Genomic DNA, 16436 nt, shown 5'->3' with positions numbered 1-16436 from the left:
TTTATGCTTATCCAGCTTTTCTAAATAGTCCCGAACCACTTCTTTCTCAACAGAGGGCTGGTCACCTCCTCCCCATACTGTGCTGCCCAGTGCAGCAGTCTGGGAGCTGACCTTGTTCATGAAGACAGGAGCAAAAAAAGCATTAAGTACATTAGCTTTTTCCACATCCTCTGTCACTAGGTTGCCTCCCTCATTCAGTAAGGGGCCCACACTTCCCTTGTCTTTCTTCTTGTTGCTAACATACCTGAAGAAACCCTTCCTGTTACTCTTAACGTCTCTTGCTAGCTGCAACTCCAAGTGTGATTTGGCCTTCCTGATTTCAGTCCTGCATGCCCAAGCAATATTTTTATACTCCTCTTTGATCATTTGTCCAATCTTCCACTTCTTGTAAGCTGCTTTTTTGTGTTTAAGATCAGCAAGGATTTCACTGTTAAGCCAAGCTGGTCACCTGCCATATTTACTATTCTTTCTACACATTGCAATGGTTTGTTCCTGCAACCTCAGTAAGGATTCTTTAAAATACAGCCAGCTCTTGTGGGCTCCTTTGCCCCTCATGTTATTCTCCCAGAGGATCCTGCCCATCAGTATATGGGACCCATTACTGAATTATTTGAGTTGCTCACAATCTTTATTGTATTTATCCTCACAACACTGCTGTGAAGTTGGGAAGTATTATTTATCCCCATTTGACATATGGGGAAGTAGGGGCACAAGAGACTGAGGAGTTGTCTACACAGTTGACAAGGTAGATCCTGCTGGTGCGCTTTAACGTAGTGCTGTTTGAAACACTACTATGTTAACCTCTAATGTGCAGCAGCAGGGTCAACAGAGACCAATTAATGCGCAACATGTTAGTGTGCCTTAGAAATCACACCTCCATAAATGCATTACCCCACCATGTAGACAAACCCTTAGTAACATACCCAAGGTCACACAGTAGGGAATTGAATTTGGGTCTTCTGTGTCCCAGGCCAATACCCTACCCCTGGACCATCCTCCTTCCCTTCTTTTCTCTTTCTGGTACAAATAGATTATGCTCCATTGCACTTGGCTGACATGTTGATGGGTACATTATAGGTTTGTCGTCTTAGGTTTTCTAATGGCAAATTCTGATGAAGAAGTCTGTTGCACACCATTTCTGCCATTGCTTATTCAATAATAGTGCTAGACAATCACAGCTAAAATATTAAGACCCCTCAGAAGCTAATGCCAAAGAATACTCTAAAGAACAATAATGAAATAAGCAACATAAACAAGGCCAAGAGAAGGTAGAACAACAGTAGGAGACAGTAGAAACAACTACAGCTTCCCTCAGCATGATTCATTTCCAAACTTTCCCCACCAAGCACAGTGCTCTTCAAAGCTTCTTTTTCAAAACTTTCACCCATGTAGACCCAAGATTTCACATATTATAGGAGCATTGGAACCCAGGCACAAGTTTTTTGAGGGGAAAACCTTGTTTAAAATAGTTGTACCTATGCTCTGAGACCTCCAGATTAAGGGTGTCAGGTAGTACTTATTCATATTCCATTAGGGAGGTAGCTAGAAAGATTCCCACTTAAAATTATCTACCTACATTCCCAGTTCACCTGCTAGTTTCATTTTATCACTGTAAGATTATAGTCTTAGTTAAGGAGCATGATGGACGCTGGCATTGTATAAGAATGCAGGACACTGAATTGCTTGGGCTTTTATCCCTTGAAATGAGAATACTTTTCATTTATCAATGTGAGCTCTTGCTTGGCTTGTAAGTGGCATGTGACAATAAAAGGCGTTGTTTAAAATATTAATATTAATAACGATACTACCTCTACTAATAAAAATAATGTGCTCTTTCAGTTCTAGAGTATGATGTGTCCGAATTTGTGCAGTCATTTTAAGGACTGAATTTCTGAATTTATTTTTTATAGAGATTTAAGTAACAACAGAATCAGCACTCTTTCTAACCAGAGCTTCAGCAACATGACTCAGCTGCTCACCTTGTAAGTTTAAATGTATAACAATGAATGTTTGAAAACATTACAGTGTTTATTGTCTTGAAAAGAAAAGGCAACCTGTTAATATTAAAACTTGCTTGATTTGGAGGCTGTAAGATAACTGTTTCCTAACTGGCTGTGAATGCAAAAGGTACATTTGATCATGCTCTGCACTGTATGTGTTTGTTTGTTTACTTGTTTGTTATTTTATATGCTTTCAGAATTCTTAGTTACAACCGTCTGAGGTGTATCCCTGCACGGACATTTGATGGGTTGAAATCACTTAGGTTACTGTAAGTAGTTATTTTATTTTGCAAAAATGTACTTTATGTAACAACAAATTTGGAAACCCATAAGAAATTAATAAATCTTCAACCCCAATAAGTACTTAAGGAAAAAATAAAGAACAAAGAATCACAGAATATAAATTTTCTGCAATTTTTATTATATAATTAAGTATAAATAAGTGCTGTCATAGGTCATACAAAGAGTGTACATTGTAACCTTTTCTGTTCTATTTCTTGTTTCTTTGTTTCTTTTGTCACATTCTAGCTTGTAAGATTCACTTGTGTATGTCTAAAAATGTTATTTGTACGTGACATAGCAATGGGGTGTCTCAAACTATATGGTGTTATTATTCTAAGTATCTTTTCTTTTCCATTAGATTTTAAATGTGTTTTAGCATTTCCTTAATAAGTTGCTTACTTTCTCTCACTTAACTTTAGGTTCTTTTCCAACTCAGAACTTGATGGACAATTGATGATAAATAAAATATTATGTGATTTAGCCCAGTTTTTTTTTTTAACAAACAGACTGCTATTGTCATCTTATTTGTGTGTTACTTGAAGTTATTTAAATGTTTGGTTCACACAAATCTCAGTCTTTGGGTAGCTGCCTATATTCCTTCAAGTACTTGCTGTTCAGTATCTAAGCTGTATGATTGGTCACCTGAATTACTATATTTTGATCTCTGACAAGGAGGCATAAATCTTATTATGAACTAATTTTATTTAGGGCTAGTTCTGAAGGTGGCAGAACTTGTGGATGGGACCCATATTGGTAGGGTCTACAATAGTAGGCCAGAGAGTCCTGCACATGTTCATTCCTCATGGGAGAAAGCTAAGCTGAGCCTATTTGGTGACTCTCAGTACAATGGCCAGATTCTGAATGCTGATCTTTTTGACCATGTCAGTGGTGCAAAGCAGACAGAAATCCAGTTTAACCATCTGCTAATGAATTCCTCTCCCTTATGGATATTTTCCTGCTGGCACAGAGCCGTCACTCGTATTCTATACCCATTCACATCCTGACTTCTGGTTCAACATGACCAGGGCCTTTGGATGTGTAGTTAGAGTTCTGGAACTTCTTTAACTTCTATACATGAGTGTCACCAGGCACTGCCAGTTTTTGGAGCTGCCTGTCTCTATCAGATATGAGGGAATGGCATTGGGATACAGAATATTTCAAGCCACAAGTTCACTTTCCTTGCTTCTGCTGCCCTTACCTGGGTCACCTTTAGGATTTTACTCTTGGATGCTCCTACTGCCTCACAGGGGATTTCCTCCAGAACCCTTCCTCCCCTTCCATTATGGCCTCCTTCCTGGTTGTTGATGCCCCCCTACCTGGCTGCTTCATGCTGCCTGCTATTTGTCATTTCCACTCTTTCCTCGCAGTTATCCTGGACCTATTTACATTCCCTGTACCTCCCATTTCATCCCCTCCTTACACTAATGTATCCCTGCCACTATTCTCTCCCCTAAAGAAAGTGTTGCTGCTCTTCTCCCAGCAGATTCTTCCTTCCACCTTCCTCTCTAGTTTATGCTCCAAACTAGGGTTGTCAATCGCAGTTAACTCACGCAATTAACTCAAAAAATTAATCATGATTTAAAAAAAATCACAGTTAATTGCAGTTTTAATTGCACTGTTAAACAATAGAATAACAATTGAAATGTATCAAATATTTTAGATGTTTTTCTACATTTTCAAATACTTTTATTTTGATTAAAACACAGAATACAAAATGTACAGTGCTCACTTTGTTTTATTATTTTTATTACGAATATTTGCACTGTAGAAATGATAAACAAAAGAAATAGGTATATCTCCAATTGTTGTTATAACTGAAAAATACTGTATCCTAGAACTGGAAGAGACCTTGAAAGGTCAATGAGTCCAGCCCCCTGCCTTCGCTAGCAGGACTAAGTACTGATTTTTGCCCCAGATCCCTAAGTGGCCCCCCTCAAGGATTGAATTCACAACCCTGGGTTTAGCAGGCCAGTGCTCAAACCACTGAGTTATCCTTCCCTCCCCCCCCAATACATGTACTTTAGTGCAGTCTCTTTATCGTGAAAGTGCAACTTACAAATGTAGATTTTTTTTTGTTACATAACTGCACTCAAAACCAAAACTATGTAAAACTTTAGAGCCCACAAGTCCACTCAGACCTACTTCTTGTTCAGCCAGTCGCTAAGACCAACCAGTTTGTTTACATTTACAGGAGATTATGCTGCCCGCTTCTTAATTTACAATTACACCTGAAAGTAAGAACAGGCGTTCATATGGCACTTTTGTAGCCAGCATTGCAAGGTATTTACGTGCCAGATATGCTAAACATTCGTATACTCCTTCATGCTTCAGCTACCATTCCAGAGGACGTTTCCATGCTGATGATGCTTGTTAAAAAATAATGCATTAGTTAAATATGTGACTGAACTCCTTGGGGGAGAATTGTATGTCTCCTGCTCTCTTTTATCCCCATTCTCCTATATATTTCGAGTTATGGCAGTCTCCAGTGATGACCCAGCACATGTTGTTCATTTTAAAAACACTTTCACTGCAGACATGACAAAATGCAAAGAAGTACCAATATGAGATTTCTAAAGATAGCTACAGCATTGGTTTAAGAATCTAAAGTGCCTTCCAAAATCTGAGAGGGATGAGGTGTGGAGCATGCTTTTAGAAGTCCAAAAACATCAACACTCCAATACATAAAGTACAGAACCCGAACCACCAAAAAAAGAAAATCAACCTCAGGTGATGAGAATATACATGCATCAGTCTGCACTGCTTTGGATCGTTATCAAGCAGAATGTCATCAGCGTAAACTCATGTCCTCTGGAATGGTAGTTGAAGCATGAAGTGACATATGAATCCTTAGTGTATCTGGCACATAAATATCTTGCAGTGCTGGCTACAACAGTGCCATGTGAATGCCTGATCTCACTTTCAGGTGACATTGTAAACAAGAAACGGGCAACATTATCTCCTGCAAATGTAAACAAACTGGTTGGTCTTAGCGATTGGCTGAACAAGAAGTAAGACTGAGTGGACTTGTAGGGTCTAAAGTTTTAAATTGTTTTATTTTTGAATGCAGGTTTTTTTTGTACATATTTCTACATTTGTAACTTCAACTTTCATGATAAAGAACACTGTGCACTTTGTGTTCTGTGTTGTAATTGAAATCAATATATTAGAAAACGTAGAAAACATCCAAAATATTTAAATGTTATTCTATTTTTGTTTAACAGCACGATTAATTGCACAATTAATCACGATTATTTTTTTTAATCGCTTGACAGCCCTATTCCAGACCAATCCATGTGTTTCTCTCTCCCCTGTTTAGCTATCTTGTCCCTTTCTTCCTGAAAGAATATCTCTGCACATCCACCCTTTGGCCATCACTGCACCAACCCAGCTGAACTAAACATCTTTTGTCTTGCCTGTGTGAACAGAAAAGGACATACTGTGAATGGCAAGGGACAATGAGGATAGAAAGATGATATAACTGAATGTTTAGTCACATACTAGCTACTTCATTAAATCTAAAACAGGATAAAACGTTAAGGCAACCTGTGCTGGCAGTGATGAAAGGAGATAGGCATTAGCCACCCAAGCTATCACCAGTTGTAACCCTTTTGAGGTTCAAACCTGGAGCATGCTCTAGTTCCTGATTCATTCACTTACTTACTCACTCTAGTCCAAAGCCCTAACAGAGCCTGTATTTTATTATTTGGTAGTCTATCACAACCGAGAGCAGCCTGCTATGTAGAAAGACATCATGCCATGTGTAATCCTTCTGCCCCTCTGAGTTGGCAGCAACAAGGGCCGGGTTCAGTATCCAGGGGTTCCGCTTCAGTAACACAATGCATAACCGGCTCGAGCCCCCACCCAGTGACCTGGGACACTTACATACCACACCCCCCTGGGCGCCTCTAGGAGGCAATACTTCCCCTCTCGCAAGCACAGAGTCTGAGTGTAGCAAAATCTTTTTAATAAAGGAAGGAATCAATGCGGCATGCCACTGGAGAAACACCACAAACAGGGTTATAACACAAACCATAAACAAAACCCACCTCCAAGTATGTTTGGCAATGTCCTTTTTCCCCTTAGGGTTTTAAGTCCAATCACCCCAAAGTCCAACAACCCAAAAGTCTCTGGTCAATGCCACCCCAGAGTTCGAGAGTTTATCTGTAGAGTTCCCTCCCCCCCAGCCTGGGTAGAAAGGGGCATCTTACATGGTCCGGGGCCAACTGCCCTGCCTCTCCGTGGGTTCTGCTTCCGCCTTCTCCACGAACTGCTCCGCTTTACCAGCCACTCCACTCTGCTCCTCCAGCCGTCCTCACAAATTGCTCCGCTCCACCAGCTGCTCTGCTCCATGAGCTGCTCCAGTTCTCCCTGCAAACTGCTCGGCTCCGCTTGCTCTGTGGGCCACTCCACCCATCCCACAGCTACTCCACTCTGCCAGCCGCTCCGCTCCACTAGCTGTCCTGTGATCCGCTCCAGCCATCCCCACAAACTGCTCCACTCCGCCAGCTGCTCTGTTCCACAGTATAGCTTCAGGCTCCCCCACTAGTTAGCGCAGTACTCAGTGCTCTCAACTCAGTAATTTCAGCTCTTTCATGATTTTAACTCGTAGTGATCTCAGCTCTTAGTAGGGGAGCCCCAGTGCTAGTGCACCATTAGCCCAAAGTGAGTTCAGCTCAGTAACCTGTATCTAGATTCTTGAGGGAATAAAAAAAATCAACTCTGACATTCCACAGTGGAGAGAGGAGGGGGTGGAAATGGTGCTTCTGGCTCCACAAGGAAACTGCACCACCAGGCACAGATACCTGTCCCCAGCCTCTCTCAATTCACTGGGTTTTGGAACCCATGTCCCTTGTCTAGCAAGTACCACCCAACTGAGGTTGAGTCATTTCTGTCACAAAGCAGTCCCACAGCTTGGCAGCCTGGGATGGGGTAGGCGTGCCTATGCAAATACACTCTCTGAAATTCTTTCCACCAGATGTCAGGGTAGAGCTTATCCTGACTCTGCTTACACATGTAAGAGTGCTTTAGGCTTACCTGCAAGTGCCAACACATGCTTCCTAGGAAAGATGGTGACTAATTCACAACAAAGGCAGCTCAACCCAAGCATTAGATTGGGGGTGTCGAGGAGAAGGTGGTGAAAATCTTCCAAGCGCTGCAGACAAAATGAGACCTACCCATGTCAATCACCAAAAGGAGACATTGCTCACAGCAAATTGAATACATGTTCAAATTACTTGAGAAGCTCTCTGAGCACCTATGTGAAGTTCAGTATTCTTAAGGGATCAGCTAGGTTCCTGAAGTTTGGCTTCTTCTTAACTGGAGTGGGGGAAATGGCCAAATGCAGCCCACTTCTGGCACCAAAATGAGAGGCTACTCACAGTAAATTGTGCTGTTCTGTGGTCCTCACTCTTCTTTCTTACATGAGGAATGAAGTAATTTAAATGTCATCATTAATATCACTAGGTTCTGAGTTATCACTACCTGCTTTGAATGGGCCAGTTCACACCTCTCAGCGAATGTTCTCATGTCTGGATCACATTATTCACATTTGAGGATTTTTTTCACAACCAGAACAACTAGGGTTTTACTTGGGATTTCTTTGTTTGTTTTTGTTTGTTAATGAAAGCTGAGATTCTGGAGAACAAGGTAGTAGCTTCAGAGGTGTGTCTTTACCAGTGGTTTCCAAATCTGGACTCAGCTCCTTCCTTTTGACCTCTGTTAGGTCAAAAGAGCCAGTTATTGGAGGTCTACCCCTTTATACCACCAATAACTACCTGACTGAACGGAGTCTGATTCTCTGCTGCCAGGACCTACCCCTCAAAATTGTGATCCTGTCAAGCCAATAATATTGAAAAAGAAGGCTGATTCAGAAAAAAATATCATACAAAGCAACCACATAAGAACCCATGCCAGAACCCTGCACAATTGTCCAGGTCTATAGGTATCCATCTCAGTTTTAAATCCTTGCATTACACAAATGCTTCAGCGTGGCTGACTCATATAAACAGCTGCCACTGCAGTATTTGTGAAATCCAAAACTTAACATATGAACTGCAGCTCTGTTAATATCCACCACCAATAAATGCAAAGATGGGGAAAGGAGGGTAGGATATTGATTTTTGCAATGCAGCAAGCAAAGTGGTTAGTGGTATTCTATTTGTCGAGGCCACAATCCCAGTAAGCCAATTCAGGCACTTGCATTTATTAATGGGAGCCTCTCTGTCAAGAAGGGGTGTTCAGCTGACTGGTGCTGCAGTGCTGCCTGGGATATACCCTTCCTTTCTGACCTTACCCTGCATTTTAGTACTCAAGGCCAGTGTACTCTGTTGCCCTATTAAAGAACCATGCTTCAGCCTACACAACTATCAGGGCTGAATCACAGTTCCCTACTACAGTTATAATTAGAGTGGGACAGTGAGGAAGCATGGTCCAGGTCTTGTGGTGCTAGCCTGAGATCCACGTTCAATTCTCAGCTGCATCACAGACTTCCTGTGATCTTTGGCAAGTTATTTAGCTTTGGTGTGTCTCAGTTCCCCATCTGGAAAGTGGAGATAATAGTACGTCCCTCCCTCACAGGGTTATTGTGAGAACAGATACATAGATCTATGCAGATGCTATCATCACATGGGCCACATTAGGTACCTGAGAGAGAATTTTCTGTTGACATTTTTTTGTGGAAATGACTTCTTTCCATGTTTTTTTTCAGGAAAATGTTAATTTCATTTGAAATTTGTTGGTTTTTCAACAAGCTGAAAATGAAAATGTCTGTTTTCAGTTTACTGAAAAATTTCCAGTTATTCCACTGGGGAAAGAGTGGCCAGAGGGTTTTTTGTTTGTTTTTTCAGTGTACAGTTTGTTGAAAAAATTTAAATTTTCCTGCACGAGCTATCCCTTTTAAAAAGCCCTAGTTATATGTTGGTTGGTGGTTTTTTCTGTCCACACAGGCCAGTTAAAAACTATGTTATAACATGGTTGAACTAGATGTTTCAAACCTATAGTTACTTTTGTAGTGAGTATACAGGGCTTTAGTTAGCCGCTGGATTTTGTTTTTTATTTCATATTTTATAAAAACACCTCATACAATTTTAATCATAAGCCTGAGTATGTGTAGATATATGTGGAATGAAAGCTTATATAGATAGGTAGCAGGAAACCTCTTGGGTAGGTCTGCGCAGGTTTGATTGAACCAGCCCTGTGTTTTTCATCAATAAAGAATTTCATTTTATGATTACAGACTCACAACTAGTTTTCATGAACCTGTATTCAGTGAATGTATGCAAAAGGCAAATAAAGACGACAAACCCAATCAGTGAAATTCTAATTAAGTAGTAAAACCATTTAAATTTTTAGTCTGAATTCAGAACAAAAACATGAGAGGCAGGCAGGTGCTCTTGGGAAGGCTGCAAATGCACAGGAACTGAAATTGAATGTGAAACTGAATCAAGTTTGTAAAATCACAAGCCTGCAAAGTTAAACTGCTGAAGTCCATGCACTATAGTTGCTGAAAAATAACAAAAGGCAAGTTCACTTGTGCTTCCACAGAAAAAATACCTATTTTGGTTATTTTCTTTTCCTTAGGTCTTTACATGGCAATGATATTTCTGTTGTTCCTGAAGGAGCTTTTAATGATCTTTCAGCATTATCACATCTGTGAGTATTCAGTCATATATTTTTTACTTACATGTATGTTGACCTCCTGCCTGGATCAGCATTTAATGGAAAGACTTTTTTCTAGAGTAATGTCATACTATTTTGCTCAGTTTTCTGTGAGCTACAAAGAGCAAAGATTAATTGGAACCATTGGAGTTTAGAGGAAGATATTGAATCTGAGCCTTGCAAGGGAGGAGACGATATATTACTGCATACAAGTGTACCTGAGTTTGACATTGTTGAACAGATGCAGTTTTTAAGTGTCTTTATATGTGGAGTCATCTGTTTTTGTTTTCCTGTGAGCAACTAATGCTCCAGCTTTGTGCTCAGACATATTCAGCATCTGGGAATGTCACAGAAATTTGAAAGGGTACTGATTAATTTTGGTGTCATCCTTATTTACAATTCATTCAAATGCTGCTATCAGGATGACCCATGTGCATGAAGACAGATGAAACTAACACAAGGAACTGGAAAGGGAGTAGGAGATGGAGGTTATGAAAGAAGAATGAAAGGAATTTCTTGTGTACATGCAAAGTAAAATGACAAAGTGGCTGCTTTATCTTGTACTTTAATCCTCTGAGTTTTTGTCTTCCCCTTCCCTGATTCCAAAATGGCAGCCATAGTATGTTTTCTCATGCTCTTTGGAAGAATTTTAAAAACATGGATGATCAATTAAGGTTGACCCTCTCCTTACCCCTGCCCCCACAAAAAAGTTGTTTGCTTGTTGTATTGGCAATCATGTTAGACTTGCCTATATTTTGATTTTTGAGTAGAGTAATTCCCCACATCTCAGCTCTACCTAGTGGCATTTTTGTGCCATCTCGTGGTGACATAGCATCATGTGACAGTGTCAGCAGACAGAGCATACTTCTGCTTTTTTGGAGAGGTGACTGCTTTATGCACTTCAGCCATTTTCCCCCTGGGTTCTAGGTAGGAGAAAGTTCTATCATGTTCTTCCTCTTGTTCTCTTCCTAACAAGGGATATTTCTCTCCTTCAATCTGAAGCTGAAAGCATCACCCTTCTTTTGAGAAAGCAGAGAGCATTTTCTCTCTCTCATGGGTGGAGAACCATTTCCTCTTTTTCTCTGGAACAGTAGGGCAGGAGGATACCTGTCATATTTCTAACATGGGAGTAAGGAGCTTAAAGTATCTATTGAACTGTATCTGTTTGTTTTTTATTGCTCCCCATTCAGCCTGATTGAGTGAGTGGGTTTGTCAGAGTAAATCACAGAAGTGCTTCCTGCTTGGTCAGGCAGAATGAGGAGCATTTCTGCAATCTTCATTTCTGTTCATGGTATTTGAGCCATGCTCTGATCATTTTTTTCCTGGGATCATCTCACTTTCTCAGAAGGTCCAGTGGTGTGAGATCAGGATGTGAGACATTCTCAAGGGCAGTAGAATACTGAAGGCATTTCCATGACTACCTATTGAAATGCTGGACACATGACAGATTTTTTTCTTTCAAGCAGTGGCATAGCTTCATTTCATAACAGCACAGTGGGAACTGAGGGTACATTACTGTTATAAAGTGACACACTGTATATATTCTCTCCGTTAACCGCAAAACAGTTTGCTCCTGCCTAAGCGAGTTTTAAGAACATTTGTGCTCTCTACTGGAAAAACCCTGACTGTTGAAGAAGACGCTTTTTAAATTGAGTAATTCAGAAAATCTTTTAAAACATTTTAAACAATAAAATGTGCTCAAATTTCTTTATTACAAAAAATAAAATTTTAACAGTTACAGCCAGCTGAATTCAAGATAAATGGGCTTTCTATGGGACCCACTGAGGGGATAATGATTCTATGGAACTTGCTAAAAATGTTGGCTTACTTCAGATTGTTAGTGGCAGAGTTCTGTCCCTTCCCAGGAGCAGGTCTTTTAGGCCTGCCTCTACTGACTGCTTCTGATGCCATCAGCACTGAGCTGACTCGGGGAATCTCCTTACATAATCATGTAGAGGAGCTCTCTGAGGAGATCAGTAACCATAGCTCTATATTCATTGGCCGAGCTCCAAAGAGAAAATAATAAATTGCAGTTTTGTGGGGAGAAAGGTGAAAGCAAATGATTTATGCACCCATGAACTGGAAGAGGGAAGTATATTTTTTTTAATGGTTTTACCTATTTTTTGCAGAGTGGCCTTAAGCCCCATTTGAAGAGCCACAGGAGTGCAAGGGTTTTACTTCATCCTCTGGCTAACTTAACTTCCCATTACAAAATTTCTTCTGCAGCTTCAGACGCTCTTTGTTAAACTCAAATACATTGACCATTTCAGTACAAAGGGTGATACTGAGCTCATTAGCATCAGTTCTCCAAAATCCATATTAATGTAACTGGGAATAATGGCTAACATTCTGGCAAGGTTTGTTGCTGAGTCCTAGTTTCTAAGCCAAGATCCAGGGTAATCCATGTAGCGCATTTAGCTTCCAGGAGTTTTCTGCTGATCATAGATTTGTTTTTGTTATACAAAGCAAGCACATAAAACTGTTATGTTTTTTTCCCCCCCAGTGCTATTGGAGCAAATCCTCTGTACTGTGATTGTAACATGCAATGGCTGTCCGACTGGGTAAAGTCAGAATACAAAGAACCTGGTATTGCACGTTGTGCTGGTCCTGGAGAAATGGCAGATAAACTACTTCTCACAACTCCATCTAAAAAATTTACTTGCCAAGGTACTGTTTTATGTTTTTTCTGATGTGAAATTTAACAGTGGAATAGTGGAATTGTGAAATGATAGAATAATCCCACGCTTTCTAAATATATTCATCATACCATCTTCATTGTTGGGTCTTTTGTCATGGGCAGGACCAGTGTGGATATTCCTCATACTCAAAGTTCTAAAGCCATTGGTTCCAGCAAAGAGCATCTCAGCCTATGCAGCATAAATTCCAATTTCCAGTTCCTTTCTGACAAAAGTTGTAAAAGAAGCTTCTCTGGTTCACAGTAAAGTATTATCCCAAATTGCATTGCTACCTGTCTCAAACTGACACTGTTATAACTCTTGTCTTATTAATCAAAGAATATAGTTTCACTAAACTCTGGTGCTTCATTTGCAATATTTCCAGCAAAACTTGTAAACATTTCCATGATTATTAGGTCTGTGAGTCTTGCGGTTTGTGCTGCATCATAGGAACTTCCAGACTGGATTAGATCCAATATCCTGTCTCCAGCAGTGGCCAGCACCAGATGCTTCAAAGCGTCAGATGCAAGAAATCACACAGCAGAGAAATGTGGGGTAATTGCCCTCCATGATGGTCTCATCCTATTCCCTAGTAGTTTAGAGATTTGTTTTAATGTTTTATCTCCTCGCCAATACTCTTTTTGTTCACGTTAACTGGTATCACTCTGGATGTTGTTGTTATCCATATAGCAGTTCAGTCTTTTTTATGAATCTGACCAAGTTTGTGGTCTCAAAGGTCTTAAGCTATCCTAATTCTTGGCCCTTATGTGAAACAGGACTTCTGTTATCTTACGTATTGGTCTTTTCTTTTTTCTTTTCAATGTGTAGAGCACTTTTGCTGCTCTCCCTTGTCTCTAGATTCTTAAAGTTAAATATTTTGGAGCACCCAATAAAAAGAACCATAAATATGGGATTATTAAAGTGATCCTGCCTAAATTGATAACTCTTCCTGAGATGCTTGATAAATGTGAGCTCAGTTTTTCCATGCAAGGCTATTTTCTTGTGGCAGTGACTTAAGCTTACAAACTGAGTGAGCTTCAAGTTCTATTGACTGATTCACCTCTTAGCAAATTCTTCAAAGACACGGTGGTGCTAAAGATGCATCCTACCTTCTTTCCTAAAATAATTATGGAATTCTACCTCAGTTGATCATCAGGACATTTTTTCTTTTTCCAGCATGCTTACCTCAATGAGCCTCTTCTCCACAAATTGGGTGTCAGAGGGTCACTAGGTTTTTAGTAAATTAAAACTATTAGAAATCTAACCTGTTTGTGTTGAATTTTACACAAAGTCATTACGCTTTGCTGTCTCTAAGGTAACTGTTGTTCTAGCCTGACATGACTATTGCTCTATGGTCATGTCAAGGCCAGTTCTTTATGAGACAAATCTGCTGCCACAAAAAAATCATCTAGTTCTGACTAGGAGATTTCCAAACCATCCACATGGATGTATCTGTACACATTTGCAAATCATTATTTCTGACATGCTTATAACTAGACAGGATATGGGATATGCTATACTACTAGTAGAACAAACACTCTTTCCAGGCTTTGTGTGGGGGGGGGATCTTTTTCTCCCCCCTCCATTTACAGTTAATTTTGTCAGGTTTTTTAACGATCTCTGTTTAAAATAAGAATAGTTTAAAATGTATGGAATGTCTTCTCTCTCAAACTCACTCACTAGATATCTAGATCTATTCATCTTGTTAGTGTTACTGTTCAAGGTATGCTCATCTTGCTTGTACTTTCTTCTGTTCCCTATTGTAGCTTTTCCTTTCTTCACCCCTGGAGGTGTATTTATTTCATAGCACATTTTCTGGAGCTACTTTATCACTCAAGAATGGGGATCTGTTATTATGGGTGTCTTTAGAATTACTTCCCCGCAGCTGCCATTCTGTGAAGATGCACGTGATACCAGATCACCAGTCATCACCACCCTCCACAATGAGTTGAAGGCCCTGTAACACATTTTGTCTTTATTATTCAGGTTTTTTTCCCCATTCATATATAAGTAATTTATCCTTCTGCCTAGAATGCATCTGGCAGCAGGGACATTGGGAAGAACATGTGTTCTGTACAAGATGCCCCTGCTTGAACCAGGAACTTGGAACTTTGAAGTTCAGGGTTTCTGCTTTGGTCACATGTAGGTGCATAGACCCAAGAATGGAAATCTTTTATAATGTATGTATTCAGAGAGCAAGAATTGCAGATAATTCCGTCTTATCAGTATTTGGATTGCTACTGAAAGCAAAATGCATTGTTGAAGTTGGCTTATGGAACAGCTAGTTATTTCCAATGGAAAACAACTCTTACAGTGAAAATCCCTTCTGAGTGGCAAACATTCACACAAATGAATCATTGGAAGCTGGTGAATTGTTTTTTAAATTATAGGGACCTCTCCTGATTACATTTTTCCTTGGGATTTTTTTCTAGTTTTTATTTTTATACATACCTCTAACAGACTCTCAATCTTTTACTTTTGGCTTTTCACAATCCATGCCCTGCTTCTAGAGATTCCAGGGCCTTGTGGTTTTCTCACACCAGGTAAGGTTGTAAATAGCCCTTGAATGGTTAAGACTAGATCTTCTGACCTTCCCTACCTGTACCTCAAGCAGACTTCTTTCCTAAAACATGCATGTTTATTGTTTGATTCCCCTGCCCTTTTCTTGTATGAGTTTATGGGTGATTCTTTGTTATATGTTGTACAATATCACTATATAAATAACCCCTTGTATCCTAAATAGCCTGTTGTGCTAGGATTGAAAATTAACTACCTTATTGAAATGATGGTTACCACTGCAATGTGATTGCATTGTCCTGGAGTTGGTGACCTTAGGAACAACTTTTGTTGAAATGTAACTCAGTATGGCTATTTAGGATTAGGTCATATATTGGAGATAAGAGGACCTCTTAGGTACACATTAAGTCAGGGTTAAAAAGAGTTTATCTTCCAACATAATTCTTTGTGAGCTAATTTTGGTTTTGTTTATATATATGTGTCTTACATGCTTGGTATTCTACGTTATACAAAAGTCTCTCAGTATTTAACAGATTTATTTGCTGAGTGAAGTATATACTCATACTGTGGGACTTTTATATAATGTACAATGCTGAGCAGTAGCCTATGGGCCTGATTCTTCTTTACATGAAGCCCCCTTTACACTTGCAGTGAGGTTGTGAAAGGGCATAGGGCAAATGAGAATTGGGTCCTAGAGCTACCCCTTCACTGCTGTTATGGTTTACAAAATAAACAAACATCTAAGAACTATTTGAAAAATGTCAGCTAAGCAACAGAGTGTAGAAAGATGTATCCTTTCTTTCTCTTTAGGTCACATTATTTATCTTAACTAACCTTTGTTTTATTTCCATTTATACCTACACACACAGATACTCTAAAATGTTAGCTTATGTTTGCATTAAAATTTAATGTGGGCACAAAATATTTTTAAAAACAATGTTATTTGAGCAAGAGTTGAATTAAAAGTATCTGAAACTTCCCCTTCTTTTTTGTATCTCTATAGCTTTAAAAAAAGGTAAATCAATTTTTTCAGTTTGAAATAAGTATTTATAATGCAAAATCAGGCACTACTTTAACTACTGTCCGATTGGGATGTAGTCTTCTACGTGTCTAAGTCACTTTTGAAATTGTACGTTAGGGGCTTGTCCACACAGTGGGGTAATGCATTCTATGGGGCTGTGATTTATATGTTGTGAATTAATTGGTCTGTGTAAATCCTGCTGGTGTTCACCAAAGTTTCTCCAGTGTGCTTTAACATAGTACTGTTTCAAACCAGCATGGTCTGTATGAACCAATTAACACACAA

At 39.6% G+C, this 16436-nt stretch overlaps 1 protein-coding gene across 9 annotated transcripts in view; it reads left to right on the top strand.

Moving 5' to 3' along the window:
* The window catches only part of SLIT2 (slit guidance ligand 2), a 416519-nt gene that overhangs the window by 342274 nt on the left and 57809 nt on the right, over positions 1 to 16436 (top strand). For all 9 annotated transcript variants that reach the window (XM_050947308.1, XM_050947305.1, XM_050947307.1 and 6 more), the window contains 4 exons: positions 1911 to 1982; positions 2198 to 2269; positions 9861 to 9932; positions 12442 to 12605. In XM_050947308.1, the coding sequence (XP_050803265.1) occupies positions 1911 to 1982; positions 2198 to 2269; positions 9861 to 9932; positions 12442 to 12605 (380 nt within the window). The remainder of the gene's footprint in view (positions 1 to 1910; positions 1983 to 2197; positions 2270 to 9860; positions 9933 to 12441; positions 12606 to 16436) is intronic.

The sequence above is a fragment of the Gopherus flavomarginatus genome, chromosome 3 (genome assembly GCF_025201925.1).
Source record: "Gopherus flavomarginatus isolate rGopFla2 chromosome 3, rGopFla2.mat.asm, whole genome shotgun sequence".
NCBI lineage: Eukaryota > Metazoa > Chordata > Testudines > Testudinidae > Gopherus > Gopherus flavomarginatus.
Note: the sequence above shows the minus strand (reverse complement) of the source record. Positions and strands in the feature narration are given on the sequence as shown.